This window comes from Bombyx mandarina, chromosome A1, assembly GCF_030267445.1.
Source record: "Bombyx mandarina strain Sakado chromosome A1, ASM3026744v2".
Classification (NCBI taxonomy): domain Eukaryota; kingdom Metazoa; phylum Arthropoda; class Insecta; order Lepidoptera; family Bombycidae; genus Bombyx; species Bombyx mandarina.
Window position 1 is genome coordinate 8563484 of NC_143234.1, and position 13268 is coordinate 8576751.

General features: G+C 38.4%; 1 protein-coding gene across 2 annotated transcripts in view; it reads right to left on the minus strand.

Moving 5' to 3' along the window:
* Window positions 1-8009: 8009 nt before the first annotated feature.
* Gbeta13F (guanine nucleotide-binding protein subunit beta-1) overlaps window positions 8010-13268 on the minus strand; it is a 28259-nt gene continuing 23000 nt past the window's right edge. For both annotated transcript variants that reach the window (XM_028188321.2, XM_089739550.1), the window contains exons 6-8: window positions 12884-13085; window positions 11543-11759; window positions 8010-9065 (exon numbers count right to left, since the gene is read on the minus strand). In XM_028188321.2, the coding sequence (XP_028044122.1) occupies window positions 8959-9065; window positions 11543-11759; window positions 12884-13085 (526 nt within the window). In that variant the 3' untranslated portion in view covers window positions 8010-8958. The remainder of the gene's footprint in view (window positions 9066-11542; window positions 11760-12883; window positions 13086-13268) is intronic.

A 13268-nucleotide genomic window follows, 5' to 3' on the forward strand; every position in this document is an offset into this window, starting at 1 on the left:
TCTGCGGTAAAGGAAGGATGCACAATACCCTTATGTAGTCCTTACTGCAGGCTCGTACCGATAGGCGATTAGAAATACCAACAATTTCACTTATTTTCGTACAAATTGAACAGAGACGCGTAGCGCTCGCGCGGTAGTTCAGCCATTACATTTTCTTCGCGAGTCGATGTCGCCACACGATCTCGCTCGCACGCGTCGGTAGGTAAAGTGCTGGAGAGGGATGGGACAGGATTTGCAAAACCAAATTAAATGTCGCTCTCTTCCGAAACCAAAAAACTAAGAGTTGTAAACCAGCGCAACCAATTGCTCTAAGCATATATTCAATTTAAATAGAATCAGTTTACCTAACAACAACGCCCGCTTGCTGGCAATTCTTTCGATTTTCGTTTAACTCTAACGGAATGTAGTAGTAAATTATTATTTAGCTGTTAAATTATAAATTATATTACTCATATAAATTAATAATTCGTTAGGTAGATCGTTACATAGTTGTTCGTGTTCGCGAAAACTGTAACATAATATACGTGACTTTGAAAAATATGAAATTAAATTATTTCACAAATTCGTGGTTATATCGATTGATTTTTTCTTACCTATTTGCCGGTAGCCTGAGAGGCTGTTCCAGCTACGCCCGGACGGGTAGGTCAGCTCACGGGCTCAACCTGAGAGAATTTGCTAACACTAGCCCTAGCGATGCTTCGCAGAATCTACCACCGGATCGGAAACGCGACCCACTAGAACTCCGGGGAGAAACTCAGTGGTCGCGTTTAAGCGTCCGGAAAGTGTACAAAACCTCTGGTCACTCTAGTCCAAGTCGATCAGTGCCAGCGGTCTAATTTAGTCTCGCCTCGCGCCGCCTCTCCCAGTACGTATGTACGTTCGTTTATTTACAATTTTCATCTCGTTTTATTCATGCATCTCAGTTTCAAGGATGGACTTTAATAGGCAACAGGATGTTTTGCAATTAATTTGTAACTAATCGAAGTGCGCTCGGCTACAAGTGTTTGCTTGTTATAAATCTTATTCGTTGCCGGTTACGGAGATAGTGTTTGACGGAATCTCTCTATACTCTCTTTGCTTTTGTTTCTCTTTCTCTTTTGTTTTCGAATTAGCTACGTAATTATTATATTTATTATTTGTAAAATTACGAAGATGTATGATTTAAAACTATTTACAGCTTCGTTTTGATTTCGCGTGTCTGTTTATATTTTTCGAGGAGAACATTTTAAATTCGGACGCTACTCCTAGCAGGAACTAAGCTCAGGAAGTCAAACTCGCGGAGAGCTTTAAGCGAACCCCAATCCATAGATTCAGTCTGTTGAGTTTCACAACGTATCTTTTCAGTAGGTCACGATTCTGCCTCGGTCGATACATTCGCGTATCTGATGCCATTAAGCTATTAGACCTCCTTTGCCGACCGAGAGGGCTGGTGGTCGTGGCGCCGACGACCGCCGGTCCGGCGTCCCGAGGGGGTGATGGGAGAGATGTGCTCCGCACTAAACGCTTCACTTTTCCCCCTTTGCTTTATCATGAGTTCCTACTCATGCGAGGTTTGGATGCTGGTTGTTGAGCGACAGGAAGTATTAGTCGGTTCAACTCCGATATGCCCCGCCCTCCATCCCCAGTGGAGGGCGGAAGTCCGGTGATTTCCTCCTGACAAAAAAAGACCTCATTTGCGCTACGAACAGTCGAGCCATCCAGTTATCTCAAACGTCCTTGCTAAACGACAGAGTCCCTGGATAAAACGAAATCTATCAGATAAATCCCTTATAAAAACGTAAACCTCAATATTGTTTGACTTATTCAATACACTCGTTTATTTAGTCTAAAAGCAATTGATTTAATATTGAAAATAATTATTAATTCACGAATTTCGTGTGAAATACAAAGTCATTGTTTCGTTAAATTTGATGTTTGGTAGTAAACCGCAGACTTCGGCGCTTAGAATTTAAGATCCGATGCCAAATTTCCGGCTAATAGTTACGAATCCGGGTCAAACTCGAATTAAGTAAATTGAAAACAATAATTCTCGTATTGCTGAATCAAAGTCATAAATATATACGTTAAATAAATATGTTAAGGAACGCGATTTTTTACGATTTTTGCCAAAAGTAATTGAATGCATATTATTATGGATAAAAATTACTCAAATAAGCTACTCCTACTTTTTTTATTTTATTATACAATTATATTGTTGGATAGACCCCCTTCAATGTGTTATAGCTACTAGCCTAGATGAGCCATGGGGGTCCGCGTTTCTTACATATTCAATAGAAAAATTGCGGTCAGAGGTATTCAAGGCAGGTGAGTTGCAGCGGTCTCAAGGGACCGCAAATTTTTTTTTTGCAAAGTAATAGTATCCACCTACAGATCCGCTCCGGTCCTTAACCTGTTAAGTTTTAAATACATTAAGTGTAAACCGGCACTATAAACACGAAATAATGGTGTAGCACCACTCACCGCTGTAATGCTAAGATTGTAAATAGTAATTATCTATATTAAGTCAGAAGGTCCGATATTCATAATTTCAGCTATGATTAACAGTTTATTCTCAGTGATTCACATCTCAGAAGAACTTCTCTGGCTATGGTAGATGTCAGCAAGCCTTCTCGGGTTGAGCCGTGTGAGCTCGTTAACCAAAGCGAAGGCAGAATAACCTCTCTAGGCTGTCAGGGGATAGGTAGGAGAAAAAAAACTTTACCTACGAAATTGCGTATTTAGAACACAAAAGTTGATCATTTTTTATAAATGTATTTTTTTTTAAATCCATCACTCAAAAAATATCTCCATTAGTATCTCTGCCAGCGCAGTGATAATTCTTCAATGTCCTTCTTGAAGAAGTCACTCACTCACGTACACACACGCGAGCCAATGAATTCTTCAAATGCGTTTTGTACTACCTCTCGGGTATTTTTTACTGCCAAGAAGCTGTCAAAAATTTGGAAAAAATTGTAATCTTTTTTTATTGCTTAGACGGACGGACGAGCCCTCGGCCCACCTGGTGTGAAGTGGTTACCGAGGCCCACAAACATCTACAACCTAAATGCCGCCACCCACCTTAAGATATGAGTTCTAAGGTCTCAGTATAGCTACAACGGCTGCCCCACTCTTCAAACCGAAATGCATTACTACTTCACGGCAGAAACAGACAGGATGGTGGTACCTACCCACGCGGACTCTCAAGAGGTCCTACCACCAGTAATTACGCAAATTATGTAATGTCGTATATTTAACGTGTCCATATCGATGAAAAAGATACAAATATAGTGAAAAAAAACGACTAATCTATCAAGAAATGATTGAAATTGTGAATAGAATTCCATCGTTTTTTTAATAAAATTTATTCGAATTTATTGCCAGAATATAAAATTGTACATTAAAATTCCGTTTCAAACGGGCAGAAATATAAAACGGCAACTTCATAGGGAAATGCCTACTATTTACAAACTACAACAAATCCCTCTTTTATTGATCTTTATATTATTAAAAACGTCTACCAATATAGGTTACGTGGTTTAAAAGCAGAAAAGCAGACAGTAAGATAGCAACCTGGTTGCCATATTACCAAGAGCACATCTAGGCCACCATTTTCAGATACCGATAAAACACTTTTCCCCAATAGTCCATTAATCTTAGACTTTAAACCAATTCGTCACAATCTTAATGTACGAAACAAGGTCATGAACCATTTTAAGATTTACATTACGCATGTGAATGCCTAGCAGTAAATACGCAGAGATATAGCTCAAGGTAAATACAACATCAAAGTATGCCTCTGTCGATCTAAATAAATATTCTCCGTAGATTGAATTACGCGGGGAAACGGAATTACGGGGAGGGTAAAAATAAAACACGACAACCTTAAAATAAACAAATTTTAATTTATTGATAATAACTAAAAAAAAAAAAAAAATTTTTTACACAATACATTATATTAATTAGTATTACACCGCTAAGAATAAAATTATTTGTTAAACATATCAAGACGTGGACTAGCAAATGATAATTATAAATTATAAATATCTTACAGCGTCATACGAAATCAGATATATCTCTTTTTTTAAAGTAAAACGAATAAACTGTATGTTTTATTTAAATAAAGTGATTATACAAATGTTTAGTTCATTATGACCATTCATTTAATAGTACATAACTGTTAAAATATGGCAGTCCATTCCGATACTACATAGTAAAAGTTTGAAAATTGGTCTGAAAACAAAAACAATATTAAACAGGAGACAAAAACTATGTATTCATTACGATATATTATTACATTAATAACGCTAATATTATAGTTACGTTACATCAATTTGAAAAGAAGCCATTACAGTAGAAAACAATGTTTATTTAATATATTTTTATTATTATTATTATTATTTAAAAAAAAGTCTTATATCCTAGGCGTAAAACTAGCAGACCAGAGCTTACTTCAGATACTTTATTCATCCAACCATCTTCGCCATTTTGTGCACGTACCGACCGCCATTTTGTGCGTTCCCGCCACAACGACTCCGCGTTGGATAAACAAACAATAGTTCCAGAGAATGCGAAAATACTTACGTACATATGTATTACATGCATGCGTGTACATCAAATGCAACAATTTCAAGTTACATAAATCTATATTTAAAAAAAAAACAATTATTTTGGATTCATATTATGTAGTTACATAGCTGTTTATTGATATAATATTAAAAATTGAAGAGTAGGAAACGTGAAACGTTCTTCTATGGGTGCCGGTATAAAATAATTGAGCACAATACTGTTTTCGTGTAACTCTTGTATTAAGTGAAGTTTTTATTTAGCTTCCAGTGTTGCCATATCTAACCACGTCTGTCTGCCTTAATGTAAACATCTACGTATATTGTAACCTATCTAAGACGAAAAGGCTTAACGAAAAAATAATAATAATAATGTAACACAAATAGCGCAACAATCATCCATCGACTTAAATCAATTAAAGAAGCCGACAAAGGTGCTTACAATCCCAAAGAATACTGCAACGAAAGGTTATTTCACTTAGAACCTAGTGTTACCAACAAAGAAAATAGTAATTTTTTTTTCAATGACAGCAACACAGAATGTTCGAGTTACAAATGCCTATTCAAATGTATTGTATATTTTAAACCTTAACTAAGCTAGCTTATGTCTAAAAATGAACTTGGGACGATCGAGTAACGTTGTTGTCTCGTCCCAGTTTTTAAATGTAGAAGTTTATTTAAGGGGGATTACATTACTAGTATACGAAACTCGTTACGAAACTGAGAAACGCTTGCATGGGCCCGTGACAATTCGGCCCCCGACTCAGAAATAAGCTTCAAATGTCGATCGGTAATCTTAATACAGTACCTTCATTTAATTTAACAAACATCAAAAACATGGACCTTAATGTCGTAACAGTAAGGAGCAAAATCGCTCGTCTTCGTGCTTCAACTTTAATCTGTATCACGGCGAGTCTTTTCTCCGCGACATTTAATCGAATAGAAATCGATTTTGTTTTTTTGGTTGTATCGCAAAATCGAATGATCCTTACTATAAAACCGATCGACAAATTTTAAAATCGAAACCGTAATAAATCGTGTAAGTACTGTTTCGTGATGCGATATACAAAATGATCGTGCAGGTATACAAACGTACAAAAAATTCGTGCGACACTTATATTATTATAGATTAAATAAGAGGTATTCTGACTAAACGGATAACCAATAACAGAGAGAAATCATTAAAAAAAAACAAACAAACAAGTGTCTCCATTTCAAATCAAAAATAAAAGATAAATAAATAAGATGGTACATTTTATTGTATTTTTTTTTGTTAAATGTTTTTTTTTTTCTGTAAAATAATTGGTAACATCGTCATTACACCATTCACGCTCATAAATCATTCCACGTACTTAAGACTCATTAAAGTAATAACTCTGGTACAGTAATGTTTTTAATAGACGATTTTAATATACACATATAAGCGAATACAAAATCAGAAACTACTATAGAACAATAAAAATTCAGATTTTTTTTTGTACACTCAAGTTTATCTTTCTGTGCTTCTTTCAATGCCGATTCTCTTAAATCATTTTCAAAAAGACCTTATTAATTAGTTTAATGACTATATCAATTATATGGCGTGCTTTTTCATCTTAGTCTTGTTTGAATTTGAGAGAGTAGAATACATTGATTTTTTCAGGGCGACATCTTTAGAATACATAGTTTGGGCGTGTCAGCGTGCAAGTTGGCACGCACATTGACAGTGCCAAAGTGCCAACAGATTGCTGACAACGTCAATCGTTTGAACATGCCAAGCAATTAATTGATGCTGGATAATAACTGACACTCTTTAAAAAAAATACATACTTTTTTTACTTTCAATTAATAAGATCATTAATCTCTTTCATTAACAAAAAAAAATGAAGTTTTTATATCGAGGGGTGAAAGGTTACTTGGTAAAGCGACATTTATCTTTGTAATTAAATTTTGTGCGTTTTATTTGGTATTAACATCAATAGTCGAATGTTTTTAATTGAACTTCAATTAAGTTACTCCTTTCAGATAGCCGAAGAAGTTTTTTTGTTATGATATTAATTCCAAATTTTAAGCTTTAAATGGCTCTCCTGTAAAATTGTAAAAATGCCGCTTAAAACACACAATAGCTTTTCACCTGTCGATATAGTATATTAGACCTCAAAGACACACATGAAACATTATTTACACATAAGATTCAAAAGCACAAAAAGAATCATATAGAATAGGCCCCGAAACGAGAACCTCTTTCTAATCATCTGAAGTCGGCCAACAACGAGGATCTGTTCGTCTGACATTTACTGTGTGCCTTCTGTACACAAGAGTCGAAGTAAATAAAAATAAAATTATAACAATAAAAATTTCTAATTAATCAATAAATTACAGACATTTTTTTATTTATTTTTAATAATATAATTATATTTGGTTCTTTGTAGGATTTGACGTTATATTTCTTATTAATTGTTATTATAATTATGTTATTATTTGTACGAATATGTTGTGCGAAGGTTTCACCTGGAAAGATTGAAAATGAAACATGAGTATTTAGTGAGAACACACAATATTAATTAGTTACAGACAAGCTTACAGCCTATCTGATGTTAATTAGGTACCAGAGCTGTTTTCGTCTCAAATATAAGAATTAAGTAGTAAAATTATGATACTACCAGTCATTGTTCTCGTGGAACCCGATGAAGGGCTCGGTGAGTAAAGTAACCCACAGAGACAGCCCACTGAGTTTCTCAGTAGGTCGCATTTCCGATCCTATGGTAGATTCTGCGAAGCAATGCTCTTGCTAGGGCCAGTGTTAGCAACGTTCTCAGGTTAGAACTCTATGAGCTCACCTACTTGTTCGGGAACGCTGGTATAAACTCCTAAGTTACCCAGCTTAGATAAAAAAAGTGATTTTTTTTTCCTACCTATGCTGATAGCCTTGAGAGGCTATTTCAGCGTAACCTTAACTAGGAGGTGAGCTCACGGGGCTCAAACCGGAGTGTTGCTAACACTGACCCTAGCAAGAGCAGTGCTTCGCAGATCCGGCGAGAAACTCAGTGGGCTGTGTCTGTGGGTTAATTCGCTCATCAAGTCTTTCATCGAGTTCGACCGGTGCTTGTGGTGCCTAAAAGCAACGTTAATGGATCGGGAGGATCCGTAATGACGTGAGATTTTATATAACACAAACAAAAAAAATTATAATTAACTTACCAATGAACATAAACATAACCGGGCCGCGTTGACACACGTCCTAGCTACGCAGCGGTAAACGTAAGTGTAAATACATTACAATAATAATAATATAACATATATTCAAATTTCATATAAGTAAGTTTTATATAAGTGATAAACGCACGTGCACACGTACACACATACAGACATACACACATTACATCCCTAGGTTTTCTTTAAATGCTTTTTCCTCGTATGTTAGGGAATCATTACATACCGTATAACATTAGATAAAATAAATTAAGCGATCTCAAACGATCTGCCCCGTTTTTGTTTTTTTGTTTTTTGTATATTGTTTTTGTTATAAAATAATAGTAATAATAATGATTTCGTGCCGTTCCGATCGAGAATAATTCTACTAAGATCGGATTCGAATTTTATCGCGTACTTTTTGAAAGGGGCTTCTCGATAACCGCGCCGCGTTCGGGAGGCTGGCGACGCTATTCGATTGTAGGGAACTAAATATACGGACTGACGGACACACCGCGCCCCGACCTGACGCACGAAACGTGATCTATATAATTAACTTTATCGAACGTTTTGGTGCGTTTATTCGCTGTTCTTTGAACGCGGTTGGAAATTTTACGTCGATCACGAGCGACAAGACGTTAAAGCGCCATCTATCGACGAGGGGCCGCAACCTCTGACTAACAAAAATCGATAAAAGTTCATTATAAAAAAAAAGGACACTAATGACTTTACACTATGTCACATGTTTAGAAAAACATACGTTATACTCAAACGTTGTTCAATAAAATCCTCTGTGTACGTAATGCGAAGTTCAGAGACAACAACAACAAAAAAAGACAATAGTTGTGATTCATACGTTGCCTTCGCTATTATATTATCTCCATAAATGCTTATTAGTACCATCTCGTTTGTCAGATACATTTAAATTTCAATAAATGAGCTCACGTGTAAATCAGCTGAACAATAAATTGGTAAATTGAATGCTAGTCAAATCGTGCCTCGCTTTGTCGTTACCATCGCTCCACGAGGCACTCGCGCGCCGCCTACCGTGCTACAACGGTACTAAGTCAGAAACGTTCACGCAGCCGTCCACAACTATACAAAGCTTCAACTCAATCGGTGTACAAGACGAACATACAGACATTAACTTTTATAGATATACATAATTATATAGATCGATCGATGTTTGACTAATCATGCGACATATGTTTGGGTGTGTATTTAGGTGTTTGTTTGTGTGAGATGTTTAGTTCCAGATGCGCAGGAAGGAGTCCCAGGAGCCGGTGGCGACCGCCATGCCGTTCTCGGTGACGCCGAGACACGACACGCGGTTGTCGTGGCCGGCCAGGATGCCTGGAACAATACCATCATTTCATTATTAACACCAACTTTTTATTTATTGCTTAGATCCTTAGGTCCACCTGATTTTAAGTGATTACTAGAGCCCATAGACTACAACTTAAATGTCGCCACCCACCATGACATATGAGTTTTAAGGTTTCAGTATAGTTACAACGGCTGCCTTACCCTTCAAACTGAAACGCATTACTGCTTCACGGCAGAAATAAGCAGGGTGGTAGTATCTACCCGCGCGGACTCACAAGAGGTTCTACCACCAGTAATAATGCAAATTATAATTTTTCGGGTTCGATTTTTATAACACGATGTTATTCCTTCACCATTAAAATCAATCGTCAACATTTGTTGAGTCATATATCATTACAATAATTGGTATAATAGCCGGCAAACTTCTTGAGCATTTGTCGACGTAGTGGGGGTAAGTTCGCGCATGGTATACTCACGTGCAAAAACATTATTTACTCTGCGTCATAATGCTATTAAATTATTAAAATCAACATATTATGTATTTATTTATATATTTATTAGAACATCAACAAAAAATATAGGTTAATAATTGTAATAATTTAATCCTGGGGTAAAATAGATATTCCTTCTATTAAGTCAAAACTAGAGCTGTTGCCAGGTCTTCGTTCAGTTGAAGCGAAGCTGGTATTTGTAAATTTTTTTTCGTTATCATAATCTTGACCATCATCATCATCACTGTTTTCATGACCCGAGTCGCTATCATCGTTATGAGTCGACATAGGGCTCATCGGTGTAGTTTACAACTCGGTCGGTTCGGTCTTCTTTTGTCTATAATTAATTATTTTTTGAAGATATTCGATTCGTAGTAATCGAATGTTACTTTTTTCAAGTACCAGTTTCCGATTACTTTCTGTTTTTTTTTCATCTGAAGTCTAGCTCTTTCATAATTCGTCGTAAGCTTCATTCCGAGCCATTAAAATTTATATCTTCTTTAAATTTTTCGAAACCTTTCTACGGTATGGAGTTTCGCTGCTTGTTATGTAGTTATTATGATTACATCTTTTTATTACAGATTGAACGAAACTATCCATTCCGGTAACTTTCTTCTTCCCTGATCTTTTCTTATCCGGAGTCCGAAACACGGCGAGCAAGCCTGAGTCTTTAGCTTCGTTAATAATGCACCTAACAGTACTCACTGATGTTTTTCTTGCTTCCGAAGTCTGTTTTACTTTTTCCATTTCATTCTTACCCTGTTTTATAATGAAGCAATATACGTCGTACACAATTTTTCAACCCTTTCTTTTGAATACTACACCAGTTTGTCGCGGCATAGTGTATTTTTTATAAAAAATCAACAAACACTCAACATATAGCAAATGGCAACAAAGTCAACAAGCAATTATAACAAATAACTTAACGATTAATAACGATAGACTTTTCACTGTACGCAAGCGTACTTTTGGGAGCAAGCGGAACGAGGGTGCGGTGCGGGGCGCGAGGTTCGACTGATCTACCAATAACGCGCTCGATACGATCTCCTCTGCCGTCGCGCCTCACCCTCACCGCTAAAGTGATCTAAAATTCGGTTCTGCGCAGTCAAGGTCATTTGCTCAAGAAGTTTCCCGGTTACTATACCCGCTTGCCTGGGATTCGAACACCGCTGCATCGCTTCAACACGAATGCACCGGACATCTTATCCTTTAGGCCACGACGACTCGTTTGTCATACAGGACAATGATTTTTTTTTCCCTCTCTTTCAGTTTCGCCCTAACATGTGTAGGTGAAGTCGTCGTGGCCTAAAGGATAAGACGTCCGGTGCATTCGTATCGAGCGATGCACTGGTGTTCGAATCTCGCTGGCGGGTACCAATTTTTCTAATGAAATACGTACTCAACAAATGTTCACGATTGACTTCCACGGTGAAGGAATAACATCGTGCAATAAAAATCAAACCCGCAAAATTATAATTTGCGTAATTACTGGTGGTAGGACCTCTTGTGAGTCCGCACGGGTAGGTACCACCGCCCCGCCTATTTCTGCCGTGAAGCAGTAATGCGTTTCGGTTTGAAGGGTGGGGCAGCCGTTGTGACTATACTGAGACCTTAGAACTATATCTCAAGGTGTGTGGCGCATTTACGTTGTAGATGTCTATGGGCTCCAGTAACCACTTAACACCAGGTGGGCTGTGAGCTCGTCCACACATCTAAGCAATAAAAAAAAAAAAAAAAAAAAAAGGTGAGCTCAGGGGTCTCAAACAGAATGTTGCTAACACTGACCCTAGCAAGAGCAGTGCTTCGCAGAATCTACCACCGGATCGGAAACGCGACCCACTGAGAAGATCCGGCGAGAAACTTGATGTGTGTGCTGTGTATATGGGTTAATACGCTCGCTGAGCCCTTTGTCGCAAGCCACGGGTTCGACGAGGACGGTGACCGGTGCTTGTGGTGCCTAAAAGCACCGTTAATGGATCAGGAGGATCCGTAATGACGTGCGGGACACCGTACCGGCACGCTCGCTCTTCATGGAGTCCCACACGTTGCAGTTGAAGTCGTCGTAGCCGGCGAGCAGCAGGCGGCCCGACTTGGAGAAGGCGACGGACGTGATGCCGCAGATGATGTTGTCGTGCGAGTACATGGCGAGCTCCTGGTCGGCGCGGATGTCGAACATGCGGCACGTGGCGTCATCGGAGCCCGTCGCAAACGCGAACCCGGACGGGAAGAACTGGGAAACAATTTATTATTTAAGTTTTTTTTAACTGGTTAAGTGGTTACCACAGACAGTAGGTTAGACATGGCAGTACGACAGCTTTGGAAAAGGATTGTTTCAGTGAATTATGAACACATTTTCTTCTGTTGGTAGTGCTTCACTGTACACCTCTCCGGTCATCGTTCTCGTCGAACCCGTCGCTTACGACGAAGAGCTCGACGAGTAAATTAACCCACAGACACAGTCCACTAAGTTTCTCGCCGGATCTTCTCAGTAGGTCGCGTTTCCGATCCGGTAATAGATTCTGAGAAGCACGGCTCTTGCTAGGGTTCGTGTTAGTAACGTCGTCAGGTTTGAGCCCCGTCAGCTCACCTACTAGTTAAGGTTACGCTGAAATAACCTCTCAAGGCTATCAGCATAGGTAGGAAAAGTCAAAAAAAAGTAACCCCCTGGGGTGGTTGGTACCGTTATCCTGTCTGCATCTACCACTAAGCTGACCTTAGTTCTTGTTTGGTGCAAGGTACACACAAGCTTATCTACATATCGACGCTTGAAAGGCAAACTAAGTGACTAAGCGACAATGCGTGAACTTTACAGTAGACTAATTTAAAGTTGAAATACCTGAAAGAAATTATATTTTAACGAATCTAGCTATAGGATTGAAATGATTTTAATAGACCTAGAAATATATATTTTTTGCGCATCGAATATGGTTATTGCCTATCATTTATGTATAAAGCAGTTATTGTCGCTTAGTCACGTTTGTTTGCCTTTCAAGCGTCGATATATAACTTAAATTATATACCTTTAAACGAACAATTCTTCTATATTAATTTATACTTATATAATCTGAATCTCGGAAACGGCTCCAACGATATTCATAAAATTTAGTACACAGGTGATTGCGGGGGCGATAAATCGATCTAGCTACGATTTATTTTCAGAAAATGTTGTTTTATTCGTGTTTTCAATAATCAACTCTTCCCGACATCTATTGGCGAATAGTAATACTATTTTTCTTAATTGAGGGCAACTAACCGCTTTAAAGACACAACAAGATGGCGTTATCAAAAAAAAATCCGAGCAAAACTCGGTCATCATCTAGTATAACTTAAACTTGACAGATGCAGATGCATTACCGTGACCGCGTTGATGTCGCTCTCGTGCCCCGGGAAGGTCTGCTTGCACGTGCAGTCCCGCACGTCCCACAGCTTGGCGGACGCGTCGCACGCCCCGGACACGAACGTGCGCTGGTCCGGCGCCAGCGACAGCGACATGACGTCACCAGTGTGGCCCGTGAACTGCCCGCACTGCTGCCCGGTCTCGATGTCCCACAGCGCGCTGCCGGGCACAACAAGGAATCATTAATTTTGAAGTCGTCGTGGCCTAAAGGATAAGACGTCCGGTGCATTCGTGTTGAGCGATGCAACGGTGTTCGAATCCCAGGCAGGCGGGTGGGTACCAATTTTTCTAATGAAATGCGTACTCGACAAATGTTCAAGATTGATTTCAACTGTGAAGGAA